Source organism: Dipodomys merriami, unplaced genomic scaffold (genome assembly GCF_024711535.1).
Source record: "Dipodomys merriami isolate MVZ:Mamm:240054 unplaced genomic scaffold, mDipMer1.0.p SCAF_29, whole genome shotgun sequence".
Classification (NCBI taxonomy): Eukaryota; Metazoa; Chordata; class Mammalia; order Rodentia; family Heteromyidae; genus Dipodomys; species Dipodomys merriami.
The window spans coordinates 5644058-5668052 of NW_027204381.1; the positions used below are offsets into that span (position 1 = coordinate 5644058).

At 46.7% G+C, this 23995-nt stretch overlaps 2 protein-coding genes across 4 annotated transcripts in view; both read left to right on the forward strand.

Moving 5' to 3' along the window:
• Positions 1–1130: 1130 nt before the first annotated feature.
• Positions 1131–13538, forward strand: Tirap (TIR domain containing adaptor protein). Of its 3 annotated transcripts, XM_070038299.1 has the most exons (5): positions 1131–1201; positions 5970–6188; positions 7549–7697; positions 10688–11266; positions 12099–13538. In XM_070038299.1, exons 3-5 carry the CDS (start codon positions 7640–7642, stop codon positions 12116–12118), a joined length of 657 nt encoding a protein of 218 aa, XP_069894400.1. In that variant the 5' UTR covers positions 1131–1201; positions 5970–6188; positions 7549–7639; the 3' UTR covers positions 12119–13538. The 3 variants fall into 3 exon arrangements, with proteins under 3 accessions (XP_069894400.1, XP_069894398.1, XP_069894399.1); XM_070038297.1 differs by lacking the exon at positions 12099–13538 and having other exon boundaries at positions 10688–11522; XM_070038298.1 differs by lacking the exons at positions 1131–1201; positions 12099–13538 and adding an exon at positions 4368–4631 and having other exon boundaries at positions 10688–11522.
• Positions 13539–16660: 3122 nt separating this feature from the next.
• The window catches only part of Dcps (decapping enzyme, scavenger), a 51582-nt gene continuing 44247 nt past the window's right edge, over positions 16661–23995 (forward strand). Inside the window, exons 1-2 of the mRNA XM_070038300.1 lie at positions 16661–16908; positions 18969–19137. Coding sequence (XP_069894401.1) covers positions 16711–16908; positions 18969–19137 — 367 coding nt within the window. The 5' untranslated portion in view covers positions 16661–16710. The remainder of the gene's footprint in view (positions 16909–18968; positions 19138–23995) is intronic.

The following is a 23995-nucleotide window of genomic DNA, read 5'->3' on the forward strand; positions in this document are numbered from 1 at the left end:
TCAGCTTGGAGAAGGCGTGATACTCTCGCTCTACTATAACCAGTAATGTTCATACATTTCACACCTAATAAACCACTTAGGACAGTCATGTCTGCTTACAGGTATTATTTGTTAAAACTAGTCTTCAGGTTATTTCATGACTGTCAAATTCTGGAAGTTAAGTGCAATAATGTTTGAAAACTAAAATGATGGTGTGTCTTGTTTCTACTAAGATCAACTTTTTCTCTCTTTGTTTTATTAGGGAATCATGTCAGTGTTTAAAAATGCTGTGTGGTTTAAGTGTGAAGTAATTTCTTGAAAAGAGGAAATAAAAAGGGGAAAGAGAAAACTTTTCCTGCCAGGCTGTGTGGCTCATGCCTTTACAGCTACTCAGGAGGCTGAGATCTGAGGATGGAGGTTCAAGGCCAGCCTCGGCAGGAAAGTCTGTGAGACTCTTATCTCCAATTAACCATCAAAAGGATGGAAGTGGGCCTGTGGCTCAAGTGGTGGAGTGCTATTTTTGGGCAAAAGCAGCTCAGGAACAGCGAGTGCTCAGGCCTTGAGTTCAAGTCCTGGGACTGACGCACACACTTGCACACAGAAAAGTGAAACAGGGTCCGTTAAATGGGATATCAGCAGAAAGTACAGTTAGTGGAGAAAGTGACTAAAGACACATAGTGAAAGTAGTCACATGTCTGTATGGAAATAGGACAGTGTCCCTAGACGCGCCGGTGAGGGCCTGGATCCTCAGATCTCAGCCTCCTGAGTAGCTAAGGTGACAGGTGTGAGCCACAGGCGCCTAGCTTCACAGAACCTGTGTAGCCTGGGCTTGCCAAGGCCTGGCCTTCTTTCCCTCTGGCCCCCACAGCCCTGTGGAACGTTCCTGGGGAACAGCTGGTTCCTGCTTGGGACTCTGGGCCTAGAACACCAAGCCCTTTGGCCTGGGGGGCCCCCAGCCTGCAGGGGCCCCGCTCCCGCCCCAGCCTGGCCGTGCGCCCGGGGCCAGCCACCCAGGCCGCCCATCCTGCCTTCTTCGCTGCGGCGTGGCCCGCGGAAGCCGGGCTGTGGGCTGCGTGCCCGGCCCTGCGCGCGGCCCGGCGGCGTCGCCAGGCGACGGGACAGCGGGCTGGAGGGGCGGCGCCCCGCCGCTTCCGGGAGCCGGGCCGCGCGCCGCATTTCCCGGGCCGGGCCCGGCGGGGCAGCGCGTACCGGGGGGCGCCAGGTGAGCGGGGCGCGATCGCGGGGGGCGGGGGGCGCGTGCCGGGGCGGGGCGGGGGAACCCGCACCCCCGGGGCGCCCAGGACGACTTCCAGCCTCCACCCGGCCTGACCTCGGCCCCGGGGCAACTTGCTCAACTTCTGAGCTCCTCGGTGCGGTCGCCGGGCATGTCGCCCGAGGGGCTCGGCCTCAGCGGGGCTCGAACCCGACTCTGGCCTGGCGATGTCAGCCTTGCCCCGCTCCGTACAGCCGTCTCTGGTGGGCACCGCCGGTCCCGCTGCTCTTGACTTGGGTTGGTGCCTCCAGGGTCAAGGACCGATGACGGACAGAGGCGCCCGACGAGCGCCCACCGCGCCCACGGACCAGGCACGGGGCGGAGGGCCCCGACAGACCCGCGTCCGGTTCCGGACGGTGGCAGGTGAATGGGGCTCCGCTCTGCACCCGGAGCAGGGCGGTGAAGACGGGGAAGGGCTCCAGCGGAGCCCTGGGGCGTGAGGGCCAGGGGTGACTCAGAGGAAACCACATTTTGGTTTGGTTTGGGTTTGAGTGTGTGTGTGTGTGTGTGTGTAGGTTACACACCTATAGAAAAGGGCACAAACTGTTTTTTTGAACTCTGGGCCTGAGCGCTGTCCCTCAGCTCTTCAGCTCAAGGCGAGCGCTCTACCACTTGAGCCACAGCGCCACTTCTGGTTTTCTGAGTGGTTTATTGGAGAGAAGAGTCTCACGGTCTCTCCTGCCCGGGCTAGCTTTGAACCGCGATCCTCAGATCTCAGCCTCCTGAGTAGCTAGGATGACAGGCGTGAGCCACCAGCACCCGGCACAAATCTTACTAAGTATGTAGCCTAATTGGTAATTTTTCACCGTGATTTTTGTTTCCTGTGCAACCTGCTTCTAGAACAGAAAACAAACCATTACTAGCACCTATCAGGGAAGCCCACTGCCTACATCCAGCCTCGCCTTCCCCTCAGGTGATTACCTTCCCAGAGTCTTTTTATTTGGGGAGGAGAGACTACTTCTCTCAGGATCTTCTTGGCTCAGGACTGTCACTCTACCATTTGAGCCACCTTCACTCCCAGCTTTTTGTTGGTTAATTGGAGATGAGTTTGCCAGTTTTGTCTGCCCAGACTGCCTCCAAACCTGATCCTCAAACCTCAGCCTCTTGAGTAGCTAGGATTATAGGCCTGAGTCACTGGCTCTCAGCTCCTCTCCAGCCCTCTGCTTCTATAAAATAGCTTTGCCTGCTTTTAGATTTCTAGTCCTTAAGTCGTGTTATATAGTCTTGTGTATTTGGTATTGTACAACCAATGTATTTGGTGATACTCACCCATGTTGTGTTAGCAATAATACTTTATTTTATTTCTCCTGCATGATTATACCACAGGCTAGTTATCCATCCTACTGGACTTGTGTTGCTGGGTATGTTTTTTCCCAGTTTGTGGGTGCATGTGTACACGTGTACTCAAGTACTGGGGTTTGAACTCAGGACATTATGCAATGATGTCTCTCCTGTCTTTCAAGAAGGAGCTGGTGCATACAAATGCACCTATGCATGCACACATAATACTCATACACATGGTATATATGTATCTCCTGTATAGTGTGTGCAGGTATGAAGACAAACACACATGCATCATAAATAGTAACATAACTATATGAGTGACACTCCATCATCTTTGCCATATTCTGTGGGTTAGAAATGAGTGGGTCTACCCCACACTCACAAGTGTGAACCTGGATGTCACTCTAGGGCTGGTCTCCTGAAGTCTACAAACCACTCTTTGACAAAACTGTGCTATGGTTAGCTTGTGAACATCTTTGGGGAACTACATTACCTGTCTACCACAAATAGTGATGTCAGATGAAGAGAAATCTAAGATAAAATTAAATGTTAAGAGACATATCTTCAATCATAAGTCTATAAAAAATTAAAAAAATAAAAATCATAAGTCTTGGGCTGGGAAGGTGGCTCAGTGGTAGAGCGCTTGCCTTGCATGTATGAGGCCCTGGGTTTGATTCCTCAGCACCACATAAGCAAAAAAAAAGCCAGAAGTGGCGCTGTGGCTCAAGTGGTAGAACACTAGCCTTGAGCTGAAGAGCTGAGGGACAGCGCCCAGGCCCAGAGTTCAGGCCCCACGACCAGACCCCCCCCCAAAAAAAATCATAAGTCTTCACAGGTCTCAAGACATTCCCTAGATATTAAAAACTGGAGATCAGTTAGACACTGGATAGTATTTAACACATTTTGGATTTTTTTTGTCAGTCGTGGGATTTGAATTCAGGGCCTGAGTATTGGCCTTGAGCTCTTTTACTCAAGGCTAGCACTATTCCACTTTGAGACATAGCTCCACTTCTGGCTTTTCAGTGGAGATAAAGAGCCTTACCAGGACTTGTCTGCCTGGGCTGGTTTTGAAATGTGGTCCACAGATCTCAGCTTCTTTAGTAGCTAGGATTATAGTTGTGAGCTATGAGCACGCAGCTCGTAGGATTTTATACAGTGAAACCACATCAGATTTTCCTCTCTTAAGTTCCTACATATAATATTGGAAACATCCAAAAAGACACCAAAAGTACTGTGAAGAAGTTCCTTACTAATTTTCTATCAGGTCTCTGCTGTTCTCTATTAAATGGGTATCTGAGGTATATATTGTTCTGCTTTATGAATTGGTTTTTTTCTTCTTCTATTACTATTGGTAGAACCCAAGCTAGGCACATGTTCTACCATTTCAGTCACTATTCTAGGCCTTTCTTTTTATTTTGTTTTTCAGATTGGGTCTCATTGTAAGTTTTCCTGGACTGGTCTTCAACTTAAGATCCTCCTTCCTCCACCTCCCAAGTATCAAGTATTATAAGTGTGCACGATTGTGCCTGGATGCTTTGTTTTTCAAAAACAAAAGAAATGTGACCATATATACATATACACATATATATACACATATGTATGTGTATATATATATATATATGCTATGTGGCCTCATATATATACATATATACATATGAGGCCACATAACAAATCAGAGACTCGTTAAGTCTTACCTTCTTGACAACTGTATCCTGCCATATGATAACCATTACTAAGTCTTGGAAAGATGAAAGCATGTGTGACTGTGTCATGGTTCCACAGCTCTGGCTGCATGCACAAAGTCTGGCAAGGAACAAGGAAGGCACTTGAGATTTGAGACTCCAGGAAGAAAGTCATGTGTGCAGTTACTGGAACTTATCTATAATCTTGCTCAATTATTCTGTCAAAGATGATGTTGTTTCCCAAGCTTAACATTTTCATAATAGTTACAAGGGCTTATACACCTCATGGATAGAGATGGGAAAAGGGACTGGGAGAGAATGAGGGAACAGAGGACACTGTACAAAAGGAAATGTACTCGGTACCTGACTCATGTGATTGTAATCTCTCCGTTCATCACCTCTATAACAATAAGGTAAAATAATTTTTTTAAAAACAGTTACAAGGACTTGTACTAGTCTTGTTCCAGTGGCATATGTTGCTAGATAACTGGATTTCTTCTCCATCTTCGTCTTCTCTTTTGGCAGTGTTGGGACTGAACCTAGGGCTTCGCATATGCTAAGCAAGCGCTCTTCCAGTATACCCCTCACTATAGATTTTTTGCCTTTTTCCTTTCTTTTTTGATACTGGGGATCGATCCCAGGATGTTACACTTGCTAGGCAAGCGCTTTGCCACTGAGCAACATCCCAGCCCTAGGGTTAGCGGTATGAGCCACCGGCATCCAGCTATACATTTCTTGAACAATGAAAAGGGTAATCACCCCAAATCAGGATGTATTGTCAAAAGGCAAAGACATTTTGTGAAACTTTTAAATCTATATATGTTACAGTTTAAAAATTAAAACAAAATTTAAAAATATAATGTAAAAACCAACTGACCTAATGTATGTTGCTGTGGAGGAAAAGGCATCTGTACTTATTTATTTAATTTTTGGTGGTCATGGGGCTTGAACTTGGGGCCTGGACCCTATCCCTGAGTTCTTTTGCTCAGGGCTATCAGTCTACCATTTTGAGCTACACCTCCACTTCCAGTTTTCTGGTGGTTAATTGGAGGTAAGAGTCTCATGGGCTTTCCTGCCAGGGGTTGGCTTTCAACTGTGATACTCAGGTCTCAGCCTCCTGAGTAGCCAAGACTCAATCCAAACTAGTTGACCATGAAATAAGTCATCCAGTGCCCTGCCCTGCTCGTGTGTGTGTGTGTGTGTGTGTGTGTGTGTGTGTGTGTGTGTGTGTGTGTGTGTGTGTGTGTGTGTGTGTGTGTGTGTGTGTGTGTGTGTGTGTGTGTGTGTGTGTGTGTGTGTGTGTGTGTGTGTGTGTGTGTGTGTGTGTGTGTGTTGGTCATGGGCTTGAACTCCTGCCCTGGCTGGCTTTGAACCACAATCCTCAGATCTAAGTGGTCTTTTTTTTTTTGGGGGGGGGGGTCCGGTAGTGGGGCCTGAACTCTGGGCCTGGGCGCTGTCCCTCAGCTCTTCAGCTCAAGGCTAGCACTCTACCACTTGAGCCACAGCGTCACTTCCGGCTTTTTTCTTTTTGCTTATGTGGTGCTGTGGAATCGAATCCAGGATCTTATGCATGCAAGGCAAGCGCTCTACCACTGAGCCACCTTCCCAGCCCCTCAGTGGTCTTTTAGTATCAGTAAACAAGGTATTAATAGCCAACCTAGACTGACATTCTTTAAGTTTGGAAACCTCTTATTACAATGTTCTAGTAATCAGATTGGTTTCTTTTCTTTTGGCCTCTGACGATCTGACAGTCAGAAAGCAGCCCTCTGCAGGTGGCTCCACTACCACTACCACAGAGAGCCAAGTTCTTCCACTGGAGAGGTATCTCTAGAATGCAGTACGCCCGCTGCACCAGGGCAGGCTCTGCATCACGCCATCTTCCTCCAGAAACAGAGGCTGAAGACCTGCTAGCATCCGGGACATCCCCGTCCTTCTGGTGGGAAGAAACCCCAGCAAATTATCCATCCAAGGTAAATTCTTCATCCTCTGTTTTTGTATTAATTTAGAAGCAATGTGAGCATCTCACCCTCCTCCACAACAAAAACAAAAGCTTCTGGAATCTCAGATAGCAGTGATCAATGTGGGAACAAACAATGAATGTCACAGTATTGAATATTATCTACAAACATATCCCTTCCATGTGGATATGTATGTTATTTGTTGTTTTTTTTTCCTTGTGTGAGACAGTCTCATTCTGTTGCGCAGGCTGGTCTTGAATTCATAGTGTTAAGCAGTTATCCTGTTTCAGATTCCCAAGTAGGTGAGACTGTAGCACCTATCACCATGACTACATAGGTTATTTATCTCTCTATCAATTTTTAATGTATTTTTGTGCCTGTCCTGGGTCTTGAACTCAGGACCTGGGTGCTGTCCCTGAGCTCTTTTGCACATGCCCAGTGCTCTACCATACCACTTGGGCCGCAACACCACTTTTAGTTTTTGTGGTGGTTCATTGGAGATGAGTCTCATGGGGATTTTTCTGCCTGGGCTGGCTTTGAACCACTAATGTTCATATCTCAGCCTCCTGGGTAGCTAAGGTTACAGGTGTGAGTCACCAGTACCTGGCTAGATAGGCTAAAGACATATTATTCTACAACATTTTCTGAAAACATTACATAAACTACCTTGTATTATTTTTGCAATAATCCTGAGAAGCAGTTTCTAAGATTACAGTATCTCTGTTTCCCAAATGGAGACACTGGGGCATAGCAAGATTGCAGAAGGCCACAGGTAACAAGAAGTGAGAATCCTGGCACTTTGCCTGCAGTCAGCAGCCCTCACCATATCACTCCATGAAAGTCTTCCTGACAGTCCAGTGCTAGATGGGTGGATCAATGGGGTCATTAAGGGGAAGACAGACTTGGTAAAAACAAAACAAAACCGAATAGTCTTACAAGGTTTCCTGCTTGTACTACTTCTTATCACCCATCTATCTGGATACAGAATGATCTCTCCAAGTACTAATTGTCTTTCTCCCATATCAGCATTTACCAGGAAGCCCCTCTGAAGAGCTGCCTATCAGCCCAGTCTCCCCAAATTTGGAATGTGTTTTGGGCCAGGTAGAGCCGAGAACACTCACTCTGTTAGTCATGCTGAGCTCATACTATGTCACTCTGAGCCCTCTGCACCGATCTGGGCTTATCCTGAATCAGCTCCAATCACAGTGCCTTTTCCTGCTTTAGACCAGTCTTAGCCCTTAGACTAGGTTTCAATTAGAAACCGAATCTGTTAGGTACCAGGAGAAAAGCAGAACTTGTGGAAGCCCACGCCCTGTGTCTAACAGTAGGGTAGGTACGGTTTTTGTGACTCTCTCTCCCTCCTGCCTTGTAGGATGGCTGCTCTACGAGGTCACCACTGGGTCTCCCCGCTTCTGTTGCTTTCCTAATCCTGGTCTCACAGGATTCATTTGCAAGCCAGCATTATGGCCTCCTTCTCAGCTCCTCACTCCCATTCTAAGAAACCTCTGGGCAAGATGGCTGGTGAGTGGACACTGTCTCAATTAATTCTGCTTTTTTTTTTTTCTTGCGTCTAAGGAGTGTTATCCTCAGTCCCTATGTTGGTGAGGTGAAGGCCTGTCTGGTAAACACAGGGGGAAAATACAGCAAGGCTGATTAATAGAGTGAAGCTCCGTGCTGGATTTCAGGTCTTGGATGCTTTGTGGAGAATGAAGAGGAAAGCATGTGTTGGTGGATTCTTTTTCTCTTTTTGTGCCACAACTGGGGCTTGAATTCTGGGCTTGGGTGCCGTCCCTGAGCTGTTCAGCTCAAGACTAGTGCTCTACCACTTGAGCCACAGCACTACTTCCAGTTTTATGGCAGTTAATTGGAGATAAAGAAGTCTCCTGGACTTTCCTGCCCCGGCTGGCTTTGAACTGCGATCCTCAGATCTGTGCTTCCTGAGTAGCTAGGATTACAGGCATGAGGGCCTGGCGCCTGCTTGTTATCTAAATCTTTATTCCAGAACCATTTACAGGAAGGAGCCAAGAAGAGAGAGAAACTAATCATTCCCCAGGACACCAAACTGCCTATCCAGATTCACAGCTGAGGCTTAATATCGTTATAGAGAATTATACCAGATACTGCATTACCTAAATGAACCTTCAACAACTGAAAAGAACCCATTTAACAAATGAGGAAATGACTAGCTTGCTTGAGGCCCCAGAGACAGCACTTAGTAGATTCACCATCAAATCTGGGAGCCAGAACCTGATGTGGTTATACACACCTATAACTCCAGCTACTTAGGAAGTGAAGGTAGAGGATTATGATCTGAGGCCAGCCTGAGCAAAAGTACAAGATGCTCTCTGAAAAACTAAAAAGCAAAAAGACTGGGACATGACTCAAGTGGAAGAGCACGTAGCTAGAAAGTGCAAGGCTCTGAGTTCAATTTCCAGTACCCCCATCCCAACCCCACTCCACATATGCACACAGTCTGAGTGCCTGGCCCCAACATGTAGGTTCTGATTCAGTAAGTTCTTTGTTCTTCTAGCAAAAACCTAGGATTTTTCAGGGCCTTTCCCTTAAACAATGAGTAGCCTCCCTTAATCTAACTTCCCCTTCTGTTAGTGTTGGAAGGGGCTTTAGGCCTGCTTGACCCTTACCCTTGCACATAGCTGTTTACAGAATCATAGATGGTTGACTAGTCAGCATTAGTGGTGTCGCAATCCACAGTGTGCTACTTAATTCACCATGACCAGGAGCAACACAATAACGGAGACCTGGACCATGCAACTGAGGTTTGGGGTACCAGGGGACCTGTAGCCTTCTGCTGGCAACAGATCCCAAGGTTCCATTAACCAAGGTTTTCATTGGTCTTGTGCAAGGAAATACAAACTTCAACCTGTGACAATATTAGAAAGTAGGTAACCTTCTGATTTGGGGAAGGAGAGCTAAAAGGTAAACAGCCTACCAATTGCAGGATCCCACACAGTTTAGGGTGGAATCTGAGTTCTTGTTAAGCCAGGATTGATTGACCTTTCCAGGAAAACTCTCAGCATTCTGAGAGTGTATTGGAAGAAGGCATTCCAAACTCCCAATCCTTTCAGGGTCTCATAGCTTGGATTCTCGGGCTCTCACAAGTAGAACATTCTGTTTAAGGTGGGATGGGACTACCAGCTTTCAAAGAACATGAAGGGGCTGGGAAGGTGGCTTAGTGGTAGCATGCTTGCCTAGCATGCAGGAAGTCTTGGGTTCGATTCCTCAGTACCACATAAACAGAAAAATCCAGAAGTGGCGCTGTGGCTCAAGGGGTAGAGCAAAAAGCAGCTCAGGGAGTGTCCAGGACTGGCAAGCACACGCACGCACCCACACCCACACACCAAAGAACATGAAGCTGGGTGAGACTGTCCTTTGTCTGTTTTTTTTGTTGCAGAGATGAGTATCAAATCCAGTTCTTGTGCATGCTAGGGCTACATCCTGAGCACTATCTATTTGTTGTTGTTTTCTTTTTTTTTCAGTCGTGGGGCTTGAACTCTGGGCCTGGGCGCTGTCCCTCAGCTCTTCCCCTCAAGACAAGCGCTCTACCACAGCGCCACTTCTGGTCTTCTGGTGGTTAATTGGAGCTAAGAGTCTCACAGACTTTCCTGCCCGGGCTGGCTTTGAACTGCGATCCTCAGCTCTCCACCTCCTGAGTAGCTAGGATTACAGGCGTGAGCCACGGATGCCCAGCTCATTGCTGTTTTCTTGAGAAGGGGTTTCATGAGCTCCCAGGCTCACTGCCTAGGCCTTGTGAGTAGTTGGGACTAGAGGTCACATGCCACTTCACCATCTCTCTAGTAGAGCAGGCTGCTAAAACACTGCCACAGAGGAAACTCTTAGCCAAGACCTGAAAGGTGAACAAAAAATTGCTGGATGCTGGTGGCTCATGTCTGTAATCTCACCAAGTCAGGAGGCTGAGATCTGATGATGCAAGTTAGAAGCCAGCCTGGGCAGGAAATGTCTGTGAGACTCTTATCTCCAACTAACCACCAAAAAGCTGGAAGTGGCCGGGTGTCGGTGGCTCATGCCTGTAATCCTACTTACTCAGGAGGCTGAGATCTGAGGATAGCAGTTCAAAGCCAGCCCAGGCAGGAAAGGCTGTGAGACTCTTATCTCCAATAAACTACCAGAAAACTGGAAGTGGCACTGTGCCTGAAGTGGTAGAGCGCTCACCTTGAGCTGAACTGCTGAGGGACAGCACCCAGGCCCAGAGTTCAAGCCCCACAACCAACAAAAAAAAAGCTGGAAGTGGAGTTTTGGCTCAAGTTATCACTTGAATGCTAACCTTGAATACAAAAGCTCTGAGAAAGCTCCCAAGCCAGGAGTTCAGTCCTCAGGACTGGCACAAATGAAACAGCAGAGCAGGTCTCTGGGAGTAAAGTGTTTCATAGTTCAGGGAGCTGGCTGGAGTTCTGCCTGTCCTCCCTTGTGCCGTCAGTGGGGAGGCTGAGATTAGAAGGCACAGACCTGAGCAGTGTGTTTCTCCTCCTCAGACTGGTTCAGGCAAGCACTGGTAAAGAAGCCCAAGGAGAGGCCTGTTTCCTCCAAAAGCCACCCCAGTGACAACTCAGAGCTGGCCTCAGAGGACATCCTCCCATCTTCAAGCCCTGGTCCAGATGTGTCTGCAGTCTCATCACCAACACCTGTGGACACCAGCAGCAGTGGCCGCTGGAGCAAAGACTACGATGTATGCGTGTGCCACAGTGAGGAGGACCTGGCGGTGGCCCAGGAGCTGGTCTCCTACCTGGAAGGCAGCACTGCCAGCCTGCGCTGCTTCCTGCAGCTTCGAGATGCAACTCCAGGTGGCGCCATCGTGTCTGAGCTGTGCCAGGCTCTGAGCAATAGTCACTGCCAGGTGCTGCTTATTACCGCAGGCTTCCTTCACGACCCGTGGTGCAAGTACCAGATGCTGCAGGCCCTGACTGAAGCCCCTGGGGCTGAGGGCCGCACCATCCCCTTGCTGTCAGGCCTGACCAGAGCTGCCTATCCACCTGAACTGCGATTCATGTACTGTGTGGATGGCAGAGGCCCGGATGGTGGTTTTGGCCAAGTCAAGGATGCTGTCATGCGCTGTAAGCCCTGGGAGGGGAAGGGGAAGGAGAGTCAGCCAGTGTCTGATCCTTTCTTTAGTGGAGTTATAGCATTACTGGTTCAAAGTGCAGGCTCTGGGACTTGCTTGGCTTTTTCTTTTTTTTTTTTAACCTACTAGCATATGAAAAATTGCTTTGATGAGTTACTTAACTCCCCTGGATCTCTGCTTTCTCAGTGTTTCTCAAGCTTCCGTTATTGTAAAATGACAAATGTGTGCATGCATGGCAGCATGCACACGCATGCACACGCATGCGCACACACACGTGCGCGCGCGTGCGCGCGCACACACACACACACACACACACACACACACACACACACACCAAGTCGTCAGTACATATTAGAGTAACAGTGGTGATAATAGGTTTTCATAGATTAGGTTGGAGATGTCTACCCGGAGCTAGACAGATGCCAAGAGGGAATATCAAAAAGAATCACACACAATAAGCCTATCTGGAGGAGAAGCATTATATTATAGTGTGTTGAACTAAAAAGGGAGGTGAGGAACCAGTGCTGGAGGCTCAAACCTGTAATCCTAGGAGGCTGAGATCTGAGGATCGCAGTTCAAAGCCAGCCCAGGCAGGAAAGTCTGTGAGACTCTTATCTCCAATTGACCACCAAAAAAAATAAGTGGCTCAAGTGGTACAGCGCTAGCCTTGAGGTGAAGAGCTGAGGGACAGTGCCCAGGCCCAGAGTTCAAGCCCCACGACCAGACCCCCCCCCCCCAAAAAAAAAAAAAGGCGAGCACTTACTGGGGAGAAAGCATTGCTGGGTTTGAGGACATGCCCTGTCACTCTGTTTGGTCTCTTTCAGATCTGCAGACACTCAGTTGACTGTCATGTCATCATGGAATGCAGAAAGCTGGAGTCATGTTGGAAACAGCCCATATTGGGCCTCAGGTTCCAGCAGGTCTGGTAGGAGACATGTCAGCAGCCAGAGTCCACTGACAGCCCAATCAGGGCTTTCCATTACTATGGCCTCCCTTGGGAAGCCACAAAAACTGAGGGTTTTCCCCCAAAGAAGGCCGAGAAGAAGCTGGGTTCTCCCCCAAGAAGTTTATGAAGTGCTGGGGACTCCCCCAGAAGGCCAAGAGGAAGCCAGATGTTGGGGTTGGCTGGAGAATATGCTGATACCAGGAGGGTCAACATTATCTTGTCTGTTGCTGAATTGGACAGAAAGCTGGCACACACAAACCTGCCTTCTTCCCCATCAATGTTGACAGACATCTTTCCAGAGGAATAAGCTTAACTGATGAGCTGAAGCCGAGGCTGCAGGCCTCAGCATGGATCTTCTTACCAGTTGCCCTCAACGCAGATGTCAGGAGAAAGCTACAAGAACACCTGTAATCCTAGCTACTCAGGAGGCTGAGATCTGAGGATCAAAGCCACCCCAGGCAGGAAAATTCTGTGAGCCTCTTATCTCCAATAAGCCACTCAAAACTAGAAGTGGTGCTGTGGTTCAAGTGATAGAGCACTAGCCTTGAGCTGAAGAGCTGAGGGACAGTGCCCAGGCCCAAAGTTCAAGCCCCATGACCGACAAAAAAAAAAAAAAAAATCCTTCACACACACTGTTGCTGCTTACCTTCTCAGACACATCAGCTCACTTCAGAAAGCTGGATGCAAGATGACTGTCCTTCTAAGCTATGGGATAGAGCACCGTGGATGGCTGGGTGCAGCAGCACGTGCCATATGCCTGTCACACCAGCGATGCAGAGAAGCATGAAGACAACTGCAGCCCAGGCCAGGCTGGGCATAAACCAAGACACTCATCTTGAAACAACCAATTCAAAAAGGAGCTGGTAGGGCTGGGAATGTGGCTTAGTGCTAGAGTGCTTGCCTAGCATGCATGAAGCCCTGGGTTCTATTCCCCAGTACCACATAAACAGAAGAAGCTGGAAGTGTGCTATGGCTCTAGTGGTAGAGCAAAGGAAGCTCAGGGACAGGGCCTAGGCCCTGAGTTCAAGCCCCAGGACTGGCAAAAAAAAAAAGGAGCTGGTGGATTGGCTCTAGTGGTAGATGCCTGCCTTGCAAGTGTGAGACATGAGATCAAGCCCGAGTACCTCCACCACCAAGAGAAAAAAGAACAGAAACTATGTTGAACTGAATGGATGTCATGGTTTCGGTGCCTCTTCAATAAGCTTCCCTTTATCAGATCCCTTGTTATTGAAACTTTTTAATTATGAATTCTTTTATTATGTATCAAAAAGACTATGAAATGAAGTAGCCACCACCCAACATGAGAAGTGAAATCTTATCATTCCTGAGGTACTTTCTTTGCACTCTTTTTTTTTTTTTTGGGGGGGGGTCCAGTCGTGGGGCCTGAACTCTGGGCCTGGGTGCTGTTCCTCAGCTCTTCAGTTCAAGGCAAGCACGCTACCACTTGAGCCACAGCACCATTTCCGGCTTTTTTTTCTGCTTATGTGGTGCTGAGGAATCAAACCCAGGACCTCATGCATGCAAGGCAAGCGCTCTACCACTGAGCCACCTTCTCAGCCCTATCTTTGTACTCTTAATCCCAGGCCTTCAATTCCTCCACCAGAAATAATGACTATTCTGAATTTTGACTTCTCATTCTTAGCCTTGTGCTTTGAAGTTACTGCATTTGTATGCATCTAGCTCAACATGTTATTTAATTTTACATGACCTTGTTTGTACAAATGGCATGTACAAATGGCATTCTTTTCCTTTCTTCTTTCCTTTTCCTCTCTTCCCTTTCTTTTCTTCTTTCCTTCTTCCAGGGTCTGAGCACTAACTGTGAGCTTTTTGCTCATGGCTAGCACTCTATCACTTGGGCCACAGCTCCACTTCTGGATCTTTTGTGTGTGTGTGTGTGGTTAATTGGAGATAAGACTCTCATGGACTTTCCTGCCTGGGCTGGCTTTGAACCATGAACTTCAGATCTCAGCTTCCTGAGTAGCTAAGATTACAGGTATAAGCCACTGGTGCACATCTCATACACTACTTTTAAAACAAAAACAACAAAAATGGTTTTGTTGAGATATAATTCATACACTGCAAAGTCACACACTATTTCCAATAGCCTTGACAGCTTATAGTCAGCTCTTCCTTTTCTTATTTTCCTAAAACATCTTGACTTTCTTAGTCCTTACTTTTACTTTACTCAGCTTGTCATGTTTCAGGGTGGGGGGGGAAAGCTATATTTTTGTTGTAATTACACTGAGTTATAGATTTGTTGATTGGTTGTGAATTTTTTTTGGGGGGGGGATGGTTTGCTGAAAATTGAACTCTCAGCCTTGTACTTGCTAGGCAAGCACTCTACCAGTACTTCTGTTTTCCAGATAGGGCCTACCAGTAACTTTGCTAGACGGGTGCTTTACCACTTAGCTACAGTAATTGTTAGTAATTTTTCAGATAAATTACCAGGATCCTCCCAGTCTCTGCCTCCCAAGTGAATGGTGTTTGCCACCATGCTTGGCTTGCTTATTGAGATGGGGTCTTGCTAACTTTCTGCCCTGGCTGGCTCTAAACCACGCTACTCCAGATTCGTTTTCTAAGTAGCTAAGATCACAACCATGAGCCACTGTCCCCAGCTTTGTACTGAATCTGTGGAAGTGGACTGTTAACGAAATGAGCTCCCTTCCCATAGTTGTCCTCTCCTTCCCTTCTCCACAGCTTAGCATACTCTCTTCCTAGGCAACACTAGGCCCAGTAAATAATCAGGCTCCAGCTCCTTTACCTTGGGATGGCACTTCTCTGGAGCAGCTACAAGGCAACAAGAGTCCCTTAAAGTGACCTACAGATCTGGGCAGTTGCAGGAACCTTATCTACTTTTGGACAGCAGCCATAAATCCTAGTCCACCATGATGAAGCCCCTGGCCCACACGTCCACACCAGGTCTCCACCTTCTAGCCCCTCCTAAACCCCCTAGGTCACATAGGTCATTTCAGACAATAACCAGTGCTTCTTCTCAATTCTCCCTTGTGAGACGGAGTCTTGCCGGCCCCCTTTCCTGGCATAAACTTTCTTTGTTCTCTGTACCTGGATGTCTGCATGGTTCTCTGGCAAAGTCTAATTAATTTTTTTTTAAAGCTTTCATGGACCATACAGATAAAGAAGATCAAATATATTTTCAGACAGGAACTTTTATTTATTTTTTATTTTATTTTTTATTTTTTGGGTCTAGTCGTGGGGCTTGAACTCGGGGCCTGGGTGCTGTCCCTCAGCTCTTCAGCTCAAGGCTAGTGCCCTACCACTTGAGCCACAGCGCCACCTCCGGCTTTTTTTTCTTTTTGCTTATGTGGTGCTGAGGAATTGAACCCAGGGCCTCATGCATGCAAGGCAAGAGCTCTACCACTGAGCCACCTTCCCAGCCCATCAGGAACTTTTGTTTGCTTCCTCACACAGACTTAGATAAGAAAAAAAAAATTGTCTTTTTTTCCCCCAGAAATAGCTCCAAATAGAACAAGGAAATCTTTTGATTTCCACCTTAGATGGAAATTACTCCGTGGTATAGAGAAATAAGTTAAAGGTGATGAAATTGGTAGAGGAGTTGGCCCATAGAAACCATTCAGGTTGCAATCTAGTCCTTAGAAGTAAAAGCCAACGTTCTTGCCTTGCAAATTAAGTCCTGTTTCCTACACTCATCAGGCTAGTGTGAAAAAAGTCACGGATTGGAAGCACAGCTCAAGCAGTTGAGGAAGGTGAGCGTATGTGCGGCCTTGAGTTCATCCTCAATTTGAAGCCAGCTGGAAGTCTGTGAGACTTACCTCCAATGAACTTCCAAAAGGTGGAAGTTGAGCTATGGCTCAGGTGGTAGAGCTCTGGCCTTAAGCAAAAAAGCACAAGGACAGGGCCCAGGTCCAGAGTTGAAGCCCCATGACATGCACCTAAATAAACGAATAAACGGATTTTTTCCTTACATGACCAAAAGAAAGGTGGGGGAAGGAAAATGACAGATGACTAGCATCAACCATCGGTCCGGGCGGCACGGCATAAACACTGGCGAAGGGACACAGGCGAGGAAGCAGTTCCGGGTAGGAAGCAGGTACTGGAAGGACACCGTTGACTCTGCGCTTACCTTTCTTTGAGCCAAAAAACAACCCCCAAACCAAAACACGTCAAACAGTCTTCGTAAAATACGAAAAATAGGAATGGATTAAATATGCGCTATAAGAAGCCCGATGAAGATACTCATAGATTTGTCTCAGGAAACATTCTTTCCACTAGCACTCACCAGCCAGGGTATAACTTTACACTTTCGCCACTCTGACCCACCGGTAACAGCAGGCGCCGGATGCAATGCGCAGCACCGGAAACTACGTAACAGCGATGGTGAAGCGAAGCACGCTGGGAGTTGTAGTCGCAGCCCTAACAGCCGTAAGAAACAGGCGATAGGGCGGGGCGGAGAAGGGGGGGGAGGCGAAGATGCTCGTACGCGCAGGCGCACACAGCTCCTTGCGGGCAGCATGGCGGACGCGGCTCCTCAATCCAAGAGAAAGCGGGAAACGGACACAGAGGAAGCCGAAGCTCCTAGCGCAGATCAAAAGGAAGCAGGCGTTGGGAATGGTACCTCTACCCCTGTCCGCTTGCCGTTCTCCGGCTTTAGAGTGCAAAAAGTGCTGAGGGAGTCTGCGCGGGACAAGATCATCTTCCTGCACGGGAAGGTACCACCGAGCAATCCTAGATGGGGCGGAGACGCGGGAAGGAAGGAGCCAATCATCGCTTCGGAAGCGGGTTTTTTCCCACCCCCTCCCCCCGCCGGGATATACCTATTCCATCATTGGAGAGGGGAGAGGCGGAATGTACCACTACAACGAGGGGGGGGGGGGAAGATTACCTGTGGAATTTGGTGAGGAATGAACACCTCTGATTTTCCCAGCTTTTCCCAAAACACCTACAAGCATTATAGCGTATATCATGTTAAAAACATTTGTTAATTCCCCAGGCCATTCATCATTCCTTCCAATCTATAAAGGTGCTAGGAAAGCATGAATGTTGATGGATGTCTTGCTTTGGGCCCTTGGAAATATTCAGAGTGTAGGTTGTAGGATCCCATGCTTTACATGGCTTCAGTTTAACCAGAAACGGTGATTTAAATTGTTAGCCTCGTTTTGCATGCCATGCACTTTTATTCATGCCGGAGATTGAGGTGCTGAGCATATGGAGATAAGTTAACCACCCCCGATCTTCAAACTGCAAAGTAGCTTTGTGGAAACAGATATACTGCTGGCTTTAATACCATCTGCTCAGCTGTCTAGCAGAGGCGAGATGGGGAGACCATTCCCAAACCAAGTGTTAGGGTTCCTCACAATCAGCAGCTCATCCTTGGATGGATCAAAGGTTTAGAACCATGGAAGCCCATGGCTCTTCTGCATCTCTTGACTATTTACAATGTCCTGTCTTTTATTTATTTATTTATTTATTTATTTATTTATTTATTTATTTATTTATTTAGGTAGTCGTGGGGCCTGAATTGTGGGCCTGGGCGCAGTCCCTCAACTCTAAGCTCAAGGCTAGCGCTCTACCACTTGAGCCACAGCGCCACTTCGGCTTTTTCTGTTTATGTGGTGCTGAGGAATCGAACCCAGGGCCTCATGCATGAAAGGCAAGCGCTATACCACAGGGCCACTTTCCCAGCCCTCCTGTCCGGTTTTCTCAGCCGCACTTGTCTTTAGATTGTATCCCCTGCTGAAGTATTGACAGTAGGAATTAGTGAAGGAGACCTGGATTCTACTTATGTTTTGACATTGACTATTCATGTCACTTTGAATAAATAGCTTGCGTCTAAATCTCAATTTCTTTTCTTTCTTTCTTTCTTTTTTCATTTTTTTTGCCAGTCCTGGGGCTTGAACTCAGGCCTGGGCACTGGCCTTAAGCTTTTTTTGCCCAAGGCTAGTGCTCTACCACTTGAGCCACAGTGCCACTTGTGGCTTTTTCTGTTAATTTGGTACTGAGGAATCAAACCCGAGCCACAGTGCCACTTGTGGCTTTTTCTGTTAATTTGGTACTGAGGAATCAAACCCAGGGCCTCATGCATGCTAGGCAAGCACTCTTACCACTAAGCCATATTCCCAACCCTAAGTCTCAATTATATATATATATATACCTTACTCATGTAACTATAACCCCGTATAGTATTTTTACTATACAGGGTTATAGTTACATGAGTAAGGTAGTGAGTACATTTCCTGTCGAGCATTGTTACCTCCTCTGTAAATCTCATTTTGTTTATCTTCTAAAGTGAGGGAACAAGTGGCTCATGCTTGTAATCATAACTACTCAGATGGCTGAGATCTGAGGATTGCTGTTCCAACCCAGTCTGGACTCCTTATTTCTAACTAACTGACAGAAAAATGGAGCTGTGGCTCAGTGGTAGAGCTCCTCTATCCTTGAGCAAAAAAGCTCAGGGACAGTGTCCAGGCCTTGAGTTCAAGCCCCACAACCAACAAAAACAAACACATAATAAAGTGAGGAGAGTTTATCAGACATTTTCAAAACCTAAACTAGAAGACAATTGAGAAGCTTTTCATCTTTTAGAAGAAAGGTGTGAGACCTTCCACAAGAGAAGAATTTGGAGTGCCACTGGCCAGCCTTCCTCAGAAGGCATTGCAGGAAAAGAAATCCCAACTGCTGGGATTTCACTGGCCCCAGAGCTTCTGCTTCTGCATTCTAGCTTTTACTAGTGGCTCTGTTCTGGGCTCACTCATCATGTCTCTATCCACAGGTGAATGAGGAGTCTGGGGATGGAGAAGATGCCGTTGTGATCCTGGAGAAGACCCCGTTTCAGGTAGAACAGGTGGCACAGCTCCTGACCGGCAGCCCTGAGCTCCAGTTGCAGTTCTCTAATGATATCTACAGCACCTATCACCTGTTCCCTCCAAGGCAACTGAGTGGTGAGCAAGTGGCTGAGGTAGATGCATGAGAGGCCAATGGGATGGTGGGAAATTATGAGCTGTGGTAAATAAGCTTTCTACGCCTGATTTGCATATTCTAGTGTCATAGTTCTCATTGGAAGAAGGAGGAATTTTTTTTTGGTCAGTTGTAGGGATTGAACTCTGGGTCTGGGCGCTGTCCCTCAGCTCTTCAGCTCAAAGCTAGCGCTCTACTACTTGCGTCACAGCACCACTTCTGTCTTTTTCTGTTTATGTGGTTGTGAGGAATCAAACCCAGAGCCTCATGCATGCAAGGCAAGCACTCACCACTGAGCCACCTTCCCAGCCCCAAAGGAGGAATTTTTTTCCTCCAGAAAATATTGTCAGTCTTTGAAGACAGTTTTGTTGTTCAAACTGTGTGTTCTGGCATCTGGTGAGTAGAGGCCAGGGATACTGTGAAACATCCTACACTGTATATACATGACAGGCCCCACATCAAGGAACTATGAATAGTGCTGAGGTTTAGAGTTCCTTTCTGGTGTAGTATGTTATGGGGAGGAAGTATGATTCATGGAACAGAATAATACTCATTTATCTTTAATAATCATAATTAAATTATAATTACCAGGACTTATTAAACTGTTAGTATTATATTAGCCAGTATGCTAGGTATTCTACATATATTAACACATTTAATTCCCCAAACCTCCCTATTACAAGAGGACTTCACAGTTGAGGAAACTGAGATTTTGAAAGGCTAAGTGATTCGTCCAGAAGCACACAGCCAATCAACAGCAAGAAAATTAACTCTTTCAGTAGACTGAGGTCTTGTTCAACACATGGGCCAAATGCAGTGTGCTGGGTACTGCAAAGGGTGAAGGTAATCACTTCCCTAAAAGGGAACCCAGTCTTTTTTTTGGCAGAGGAAGGGTTGGTTCTAGAAGTGGGTTTTGAATTCAAGTCCTCATGATCATACAGCTTTTTCTTCTTTTTTTTTTTTCTTGTCAGTCAAAGGACTTGAACTCAGGGCTTGGGCACTATCCCTGAGCTTTTTCACTCAAAGCTAGTGCTCTACCACTTGGAGCTACAGCACCACTTCCGGTTTTCTGGTGGTTAATTGGAGATAAGAGTCTCACAGATTCCTGCCTGAGCTGGCTTCAAACTGTAACCTTCAGATCTCAACTTCCTGAGTAGCTAGGATTGCAGGCATGAGCCACTGGCACCTGACTGGAGCACACTTTCTGATGGAAATAAATGTGAGTGAGTAGGATGGACTTGAGAAGGGCAAGAATTCATGAGTAACTGGCAGAGATTTGATTTTGATTTCAAGCATTTAAAAAATTTTATCAAAAAAGAAGACTGCCGGGCACTTGTGGATCACACCTGTAATCCTAGCTACTCAGGAGGCTGAGATCTGAGGATCACAGTTCAAAGCCAGCTGGGGCAGGAAAGTCTATGAGACTCTTATCTCCAATTAACCTCCAGAAAACTGGAAGTGGCGCTGTAGCTCAAGTGGTAGAGCGCTAGCCTTGAGCTGAAGAGCTCAGGGACAGTGCCCAGGCCCTATGACCAACAACAACAAAAAAATAGAAAAGAAAGAAAGAAAATAGGAGAAGACTCTGGACCAAAAGTCAGGGACAACACATTCAGTTTTTCTCTCAATAGTATAAGGCAGGTTTGGTAGTTGACCAAAATGGTTCCTGTTAAAGGTTCCTAACCAGGATATCCTGGGATCTGTTTTAGAGCTTCATCACATCCTTCTGTGTGTTGTTTGTCCTCCAGCATTTAAGAACAATTTGGCTTTACCGATATCCTGCTCTATAGTCTTTTTTCTTTTTTTATAGTGTTTTCCACACTCCCATGAAAGGGTGCTATTGTCCTTTGAAAGTAATGTGAGCACTTAATGTCAAGACAAACATACTTCTCAAAACAGAAAGAATCCAGTCTGATCTTCATTGAAAGAGCCAGATTGATTAGTTCAAGTTGACCAAAATGGATAGTTATTTACTTTCTCAGTCACTGACATTTAAGCAAATGTATTCTTCAACAAGGGTTGGCAGAAGCGTGACAGAAGGCTCCAAACAGGCTTAGAGCGGTTCCCAAACCACAGGTTCTGGGGCCATTATTTTGCTGACCTTTTTTTCCCCTTCCTCAATCCTTCTACTTACCCTTTCCCATCACCTTCAGCTGGTCTTGCTGCTCAGATCAACCTTGTGAAATCAAGTTGCAGTCCTGCCCTGTGGTTCTGCCCTCTCTCTTTCTAGCTAACAAAATCTAAGATGAGGGATTGGTTATTAGCCTGCCAGGGTCCTCTTCCTCACCCTGGCCCCCATGTCTCCATAAGCTTTTCCATGGGTGAACTTTACCCGCCTAGAAATTTTAGACGGGAGCTCTTCTTTCCCAGCCTTCTTTAGCACATGTCAGGCTTGCTATACTATAAGAGCTAGGCTTTGGAAGTCACATTTGTCCTTAGGGCTTGGTCCTTATACTCTCTCTCTCTCTGTCTTTCTTTCCTCCCTTCCTCCTCCCCTGCTCCTCCCCACACACACTTTAAAAGACATGGTCTGTGTACTGGTGATGCTACCTTTAGTTCTTGGCCTCTCCAAGAACTCCCAGTTTGTATTGAAATGAATGAATGTATATATATATATATATATATGTATATATATATATGTATATGTATATATATATATATATATATATATACACACATATATATACTTTTTTTTTTTTTTTTTTTGGTTGTAGGGCCTGCACTCTGGGCCTGGGCACTGTCCCTCAGCTCTTCAGCTCAAGGCAAGCACTCTACCACTGAGCCACCTTCCCAGCCCTACTTCATATTTTTATTTGGAGGTCTTGTAGGTACTTCATAGTTGAAATGTGGGCATGGATGTGTTCAGGAGCACTTGACATCTATTCAGTAGTAGCTGCTGTTGTCATTCTGGTGTGCTTGGTGCTTTGTATCAAGAGGAATAAGATGCCATCTCCTGTCCCCAGGTATATTTGGGGTGGTAGCAGGAGGAACAGCACAACATTGAGTGACTATGAAAAGACGGGGATAAAAAGCGGTGGGTTTGATCATTGCTTGGATGGAAGGGACAGAGCTGGAGCCAGGTGAGACCAATTTCTAAGTCCCAGCAGTTAGCCCTCACTAATTGCTCGAAAGTGATTGATGATGACCCACAGAGATCTGTACATTCCCTTTCTTGTGGACTAGGCATTCCATGGCCACAAGGTGGCAGCATCACCTAAGTAGTCCCCAGGCCAGCTCCTCTGACTTTCTGCTCAGGTCCTACTTAGCCAGAGCCTTCTGGAGGTCCAGTCTCTTTATTCTCAGTTTGAGTCACAACTCAAAAGTTGACTACCTAAGGCACCTTAAGATACAGTTCCTGTAACCCTAGCCTTCTGTGCCCCATCCACAGTTGCCCCTTTGAGTTTTTCTGCTGTCTCTGGCTGCTTGTTGGCCCTCTTTCTCAGAATATTACCACCTGTCTGGGAAAACCATAGCCACTTCATTTCTGAGCTGGCTGCTCTACTAAGCTTGACACAGGTGCTATGCTCAACAGATTTCTTCTGGTGTTTCTCCAGTCATTGGCAAATTTCTTCTTCAGGTCTGAAGGCTTTGTAGTGTCTTCATTTTGTCCCTTCCAGATTTCTAGCTGATGACCAATGTCTGCTCCTATGAACCACTTGTGGCTTCTCACCCTGATAACATCCTAAGTTCTGTACTTTTTTTAGTAGGGTGGGCTAGGGCAGCCACCTGCTCTTTCTGAGTCTTTTTTTAATTTTTTTTTAAATTTATTTTATTTTTGTCAGTCATGGGGCCTGAACTCTGGGCCTAGGTGCTGTCCCTCAGCTCTTCAGCTCAAGGTACGTGCTCTACCACTTGAGCCACAGTGCCACTTCCAGTTTTTTCTGCTTATGTGGTGCTGAGGAATCAAACCCAAGGCCTCGTGCATGCGAGGCAAGCACTCTACCACTGAGCCACCTGTTTCGAGTCTTGTTTTAGTGTAGTGTAGGGGTGAAGAACCAGCCTTGGGCCCTAGTGACCTGGGTTGGAATCGTGACTCCACTCTTTGCCAAAAGGCGACTTGGTACATTTCTTTATCCACTTAACAGTTGTGAAATATCCACTGTGTGCTAGAGCAGCTGCTGTAGTGGATGCTGGGGGTATGTTGGTGAGTACAGCAGATGTTAGCTCTGTCTTTGAGTTCTGGAAGGGAGGCTGGCGGCAGACAAGGGAACAAGTGTCTCCGTGGCCACAAGCAGGCTGGCGGCTGCTCACATTGGGCTGGAAGAGAGCTCTCAGCAAGCACAGACGATGCTCAAGCAGAGTCCTGGGGTACTGGAAAGAACCAGCTGGTAAAGATAGGGGAGAATGTTCTAGACCGAGCCAACAGTACATGGGCTGGGGAGGAAAGAGGAACAGAAAGGAGATGGTTATGTTGGGAACTAGGTGGGGCTCAGATGATGTTGGAGAAGTAGTTTTAGCTGTTTTCTCTGCTCAGTGAGGTTAGTAACTGAATGTACTTCAGCAGCACAGTTATGACATAGAGAAGGAAGTGTTTTGCAACAGTTTTCATCTCTGCTGTCAGTGAGGTAAGTTTTACACTTTGATCTTATACCTGTGAATAAACAGACGTGAACATAAGTGAAGGAGAAGTTTCACAAAACAAAACAACTTGTGGTATTCTCTACTGAATATTAGTCTTATCTCTTTCCTTCTTTCCTTATTTATTAATTTTTGTGCCAGAACTGGGGCTTGAACTCGGAGCCTTAAGTTCTTGCTTTGCTTTTTTGCTCAGTGCTGGATTTCTGCCACTTGAGCCATAGCTCTGCTTTTTCAGCATTTTTCGGGCTAATTGGAGATAAGAGTTTC

Excerpts from the sequence above, each read along its gene's own strand:
- Tirap (XM_070038297.1), top strand. The coding sequence starts at position 7,640 with ATGGCCTCCTTCTCAGCTCCTCACTCCCATTCTAAGAAACCTCTGGGC. Across the intron at positions 7,698-10,687 it reads ACCTCTGGGCAAGATGGCTG|ACTGGTTCAGGCAAGCACTG; the intron begins GTGAGTGGACAC and ends TCTCCTCCTCAG.